General features: G+C 44.9%; 1 protein-coding gene across 1 annotated transcript; it reads right to left on the bottom strand.

Moving 5' to 3' along the window:
* Window positions 1-489: 489 nt before the first annotated feature.
* On the bottom strand, window positions 490-1,688 carry LOC146172908 (uncharacterized). The gene is made up of 2 exons (XM_084583165.1): window positions 1,181-1,688; window positions 490-613 (listed from the first exon to the last, which is right to left on the bottom strand). Exon 1 carries the CDS (start codon window positions 1,685-1,687, stop codon window positions 1,181-1,183), a length of 507 nt encoding a protein of 168 aa, XP_084439291.1. The 5' UTR covers window position 1,688; the 3' UTR covers window positions 490-613.
* Between the last annotated feature and the right edge of the window lie 4,425 nt (window positions 1,689-6,113).

The following is a 6,113-nucleotide window of genomic DNA, read 5'->3' as shown; positions in this document are numbered from 1 at the left end:
TGTACTTCTACTGCAGGCAGCCTTCTATTGGAATGAGGTGTTCCTGAGGGTAAGTTGCTTGATCTAGCCGAGAAGTCATATCACCGAGGCTATGATTCATAGACTGTAGAGAGAGAGAAGCCCTTTAATAAAAAACAGAAATTTGCCGGCATTTAGATTTCGCTGGCATGCTACTCTGCAGGAAGAGGAATACGGGGGGGGGAAGGGGGAGATTGAAAAAGAATGGAGAGGAAAATAATAGAATTGAAAGAGGAGATAAAATGCGGCCATTAAATACGTGTTAAGGTGCTTCAAGGAGTAATGGTATAAAATAAAATGGTGAAATGCATGATCCGACAAATGTGCTTATATAGAGTTCACGGATTGAAAAATGCCTAAGGGAAGCATGTAATAGGTGAATTTAGAGTTTAGAATGGAGACGGACACCTTTCAGCATGGTTTACAGCAATGACTGCGGGATGGAGCAAAAAAACAAACAATAATAATAAGTAAGAGAGTAAAAAGAGCTTTATTTTTATTTAAAAACCTGTAAGATCCCCGTGGAGAAGAAACGTTTTGGTGTATAAAGCTGATATGGAAGGTACATCCGGAGAGGCAGGGCAGTTCACTCGGCCTGTAAGAAGAAAAGAACGGGTTTAAGTTCAGCTGAAGAATAGAAGACCGGCAAAAAAAAAATGGCAGCGTAAAGGAGATTAAGGGCACGGACTGCGCTGCACTAGTCAGTCGCTGCTCTGATATCTCATTGCGATACTAATCTGCCTCGTAGCCAGGGTTGCGTAGAAGTGGAAACAAAAGTAAAGGAAGTTCTCGCTTAGCGGATATAAAATTAGTATCTGCTTACGCTTATATCAGTTTTAATTTGTTTTTATCGTTGAGCAGATGTTCAGAGCAATTCTTTCATCCTTAGTATGGTTAACTAGCAAACACGCATCGCAACGAAAAGCGAGCAGTGACCGGCAGAAAGACTGGTAATGAATTAGGGAACCTATATACTTCTGCCTCTTGCCACGTTTTCTTAGCCTGATGGAGCTGCAGTTACCAGTGCACGCAACTAACGGCCGACAGGCATGCAGAAGCACGCACTTTATATTGTTTGAAGGACTCTGAATGCTATAACCGGGGTGAACGAGAAAAGCGAGGAAGTTCCCCAACGGGAAAAGCTAGTAAGTTGGCAAATCACCTATGGCGGTCCCTCGGAGTCAGAACTCGACTTCTGCGCTTCCGCAGATTCTGAACTTTCGGTGCTTTCGGCAGGTGGGGCCACTTCCGGTTCGACTTCGGCGATCGGCATCACGACTCCGCGGGTGCTTCCCTCCTCCGAAGTAGTGTCGCCTTCTTGACGCTCAGAAGGAAGCATGGTCGGCTCGGTTCCTTCGCTGGGCGGGTCGTCGCTGCTGAAGATCGTCGTCAGATAGGGCACACCCATACGCCGCCGAATGTCGTCAGTTGTGCCTGTACCCATTTCGACGACTCCGGACACCGACGGTCGTGGTACCGGGCGAGGGGGCGTCACCACCACCCTCGGGATCGCTTGCGCACCGGCACCTCCAGCTCCTGGTTCGGCTTCCTGCAGCGGCTGGTCTAGCTGGTGCAACTCCTGTTCTTCCTCTTGTTGATCTGCTCCTTCACCGCCACCGAAGCACCGGCAACAACTGCCGCAAATGTTGCAGGAACGATTGCGGCGCATAGCGGCGAGGTCTTCAGAAGTTGGACGGCTGGAGGGTCGATGTCGGAGCCTTTGTTGTCCTGCACTAATGCCGTCACCTGCGCTCCCGCTATTTTGATTTCTTTTTCAGGCGGTGACGTAAGGCCATAAAAGACCAAGCGCAAGCGCTCTGGCTATCGCGAATATGACTCAGAGGACACGTTGATGTCGCACCATGCCGTAAGCATCGCCGCGTCCTTTGCATGAACCGATTTGACGATTGTATTTTTATCATTATTGGCTCCATTTTTTGCGGGTTTTCTGTCACTGAAGCATAAACTTAAACACATGTTAGATGGGCGTGGCGTGTGGTAAAAAGTGTAGTCGTATGATAGTCAAGAATAGAGCGGCATCTATACACATCAAGGGAAACCTCAGGCAATGGCATCGGCCGATTATAATAGCGTCACGGTTAATCCCACTTCAAGGATGTACCTGCGATTTCGCTCCAAAACAGCGGTTCTCAAACCTTTTAGCCTCATGGAACCCCAACTGTCTTCAAAGTACGCCTTCCCCCCCCCCCCCCCCCCCCCCCACACACACACACTCCCACCCCTCTGTTACAATCAGGCGATGGTGCATGTGCATGCACCTCTTCTGGTTTTTTTTTTATTATTTTCTAAACATTCTTTTTGTTTTCTTGAATTTGGCAATCATCTTCGGCGCGCAGCATCTTGGTGCGATGTCAAGGTGTGTGCTGTGGACAGTGCCTACGCTGACGGCGCGAAACTATAGAGCAAACTATGAAAAATCACCGTTTTGGAATGGTTTTCAAGGTATACCCTGCATTGTGCCTGGCCCACTAGCGAAGCAAGAAGTGGTACTGGAGCACCAGGAGAAAAGCTGGAAAGGAGACAGGGGGTGGCTTGAATTCCAGTGGGCGCTCGCGGAACTCCTGACAGCATCCTGACGAACCCACATTGAGAACCCCTGCTCTAAATTGGCCACGATATCATAGACACCGGTTGGCAGCAATGACTAGACGGTCTCCTTGGAGGTGGGTCGAGGGGGAAATCTTCATTCTTGAGTTGCATCAAGTTATAAGAGGAACAAAAAATACCCTACACCGCGTTTTGTTCCGCATTCAAGATTTCGCACTCTGTGCAAAACCGTTATCCTCGCTGCGGAACGGTTTTTATCCGTACAGCTGCAATGAAACTGTTAAGTCATGCGTGGCAATGCGAACGATGAATGCTGGATGCACCACGCTTCAATTCCATCTATTCAAAGCAGTTATTGCTTTTCGGGCAAAGATACTGTCCAGACGCAATTCATTACAAACACTGTTTCATTAGGCTACAAATTAGGAGAAAAAAAGCAGGAATGTAATTCGTGCTATACTTCATACCCCCCGACTATCCCGTTGTAGCAAAGCGTATGAGGTGACCCGTGTCTGTGATTTTTGGCCAGAAATAAACAAAAGTTTAGCGAAAAATTTCGCTTATTCATACGCGTGATTTATGCTGCTGCCCAATACAGCGAGTAAAAATGTATAAAGCGGCTGAAGCACGACAATTAGTTCATAACTCTCGTGTCGACATGCGTTTATAATGTAGTCTATGCAAGCGCCGGTTCTGGTGGTCAGTTGGCAGGAACTGTTTACTATCGTGACGCCGAGAAATTCGAGCACGAACTGCGATATTGTGCTCTAAAACAGTAATCACCGCCACGATTGCTTATAAGCGCCGCTGTGACAACAAAACGATGAATGTTATGTCCAACATTGGTACGCGCGTGTTTAGAGCGTAACGCATAAATAGAGCTTCATTTACGTCGACTTGATTATCTCAGGACGCAATTAACGTAATTCGCGAGTGAAATTTTTTGACCGCGAGCGCGCTGGTCGGCTTCATAACAGGCAGACCTGCGCTCAGATTGCAGACATATGAGGCGCACACTCGTGACGATTCTTGTGTTGAGTCGCGTATAGTCACTGCCAATAGTCATGCGCTGAAAGCTTTGCCAGACTTCTAGTACAAGGTGTCCGCAAAACGTGGAAGCAAAATGTATCATGTGATATGACGTCACACTGAAACGAGACTGGTAGTCATGGATGTGTATACAATGACAAGTGGTGTATAAATGTCATGTCATGTGAGTAATTACAGCTAGTCATGTCATAAACACTTATGAGTCAGTTAGATCGGAGATACAATGTGCACGATTATGGAGTGTATGACTTGTATAAGCTTAAATCAAAATCATGACCTTAATTAGTGTCTAGTCACATCAGGTAGCCTTCATTTATTTGACCATGCCCTTCATCCATCATAGCATATCATTTTATGCCACGAAGTAATAAACATTGCAAATAAAAAGTGCTCAGGCGGGTTACTAAACAGCAACCAATGTACATGCTTCGCATTTCTCCAACGCGATGATGAATAACTTTATTAATACCCGACAAGGAAAAGATTCCTCCCCTTGCAGCAGGCTGGAATCCCATGGGATTCAGCGGTGTCCAGGGTAAGATGGATGATTTTTGTTTTGACTTCTTTGTTCTGGCTGATCATTAAAGCCTCCCAGGACTCCAAATTCCTGTCTGGTTCGTTGTATCTAGGGTATGTCCACACCACGTGTATCCTACCTGCAATTTCGTTACAGTGTTTGCACCGCGGGTCCTGTATCACCGGATGCAATCTGCTCAAGTGCAAGTGGTTTGGAAAAAAACCCCGCCTGCAACTTTCTCCGTATAACCTCTTCTTTTCTACGTATAATTTTGTCTGCTCGAGGCAGTAAACATTCTCTGTAGTGATCTTAAAGGTTTTATAGTTGATAATGTACATCCTCCCATTTCTTTAATGCGAAAGCATTACTTTGCTATGTTCACAGATTTCTGTCCGCAGACGTCAGCAAAATCGTGTCCGCAGCAGTTGTGATTGAGAAGCGATAGAAGTTAATGAGTGATGTCCATCGATAGAGGGTGACATAATGTTGTAGAAAAAATGAGAAAAATAAGTTATTTATTTACAGGCAAAAATTTAAAAGCTGTCCATAGCTGTTGTGAGTATTTGAGAAGTGGAGGTTAATGAGTGGTGTCAATCAATAGAGGGTGACATAATGTTGTGTCCGAAAAAATAATTAGGTCTAATTCGGTAATTAATTACAGGCAAGAAAATGTAAAAGTTGTCCGCAGTCCTTCTGAGTAATTGAGAAGTGGTAGAGGTTAATGAGTGTTGTCAATCGATAGAGGGTGACGTAATGCTGTGTCCGAAAAAGTAATTAGGTCAATAAGTAAATTCGGTAATTTTTTAGAGGCAGAACGCGCAAATTTGTGTCCGCAGCAGTTGTAATTGAGAAGTGGTAGAGGTTAATGAGTGGTGTCAATTGGCAGAAGGTAACCTAACATTATGTACAAAAATAATTACTCCAATAGGTTAATTAGGTAATTAGAGACAAAAATGTAAAAATAAAGGCTAAAATGGTGTCATTACCCAATGGCTTGGCGCCACATTTGAATGTATTAAATACTAAAATGGTTAATTAAATCAGTCAGTTAAGGTGACGTCAAGAATGTGACATCACGCAACCCAAAGGCGAGCCAAAAAAAGAGCATAGGAAGGGATTGGCGCGCAATTTGAAAGTACCAAAGACTAAAATATTTAATTAAGGTAGTCAATTAGGGTGACGTCAAGGATGTGACGTCAGGCAACCAGAAGTAGAGCCGAAAAAGGGCATATGTAGGGATCGGCGCGCAATTTGAAAGTACCAAAGATTAAAATGGGTAAACAAAAGTGAATTAATGTGAGGTCAAGAATGTGACGTCACGCAACCGGAATTAGTGCCTAAAAAGGGCATAGGAAGGGATTGGCGTACAATTTGAAAGTATACCAAAGACTAAAATGGGTAAACAATAAGTGAATTAAGCAACTAGAAGCAATCAACGGCAGCACCGGTGTTTTCGCATTACTCCAATGCAGATTCGGCAGTGCTCTTTAATTTTTTGTCCTCGATATGGCGGGACCGGTTTGACGCTTGGGTTCCCGTTTTTTCAGCATTTTTCTCGTTATTTCTTTTCCTTGGAAGCCTAGCTGCGGCGTTGGGGCAATAATTCTGCGTATTTGTTTTTTAAACCTCGGGCCTGGCGGCACAGAATGCGTGCGGGACTCTTTTCATGTTCGCCACCGTAAACTTCCGGCTACAAACACTACCACGCCTATCTTGGAAACTTTCGCTCTAGAGGATAGCGTTCTGAAGGCCCTTAATGACGTTCTATGGCAAAGCGATCGATAGAAAATGGTGCAATGGGCAAAGGGCGTGAGAAACGTTCGTTGCTTTGGGGCTGAATAAAGGTACACACTCATGCGCCAATAAGTTCGATATCAGTAACAAAAAAATTAAAACTGGTTTCTACGACACCCTAGTTACTGTAGCAAAAAGAAAAGCACGAAGGTGAACGCTGCCGTAC

Source organism: Amblyomma maculatum, chromosome 11, assembly GCF_055883805.1.
Source record: "Amblyomma maculatum isolate TAMU_Amacu chromosome 11, ASM5588380v1, whole genome shotgun sequence".
In the NCBI taxonomy this organism is placed as follows: domain Eukaryota; kingdom Metazoa; phylum Arthropoda; class Arachnida; order Ixodida; family Ixodidae; genus Amblyomma; species Amblyomma maculatum.
This window is presented reverse-complemented; position numbering and strand designations above follow the sequence as displayed.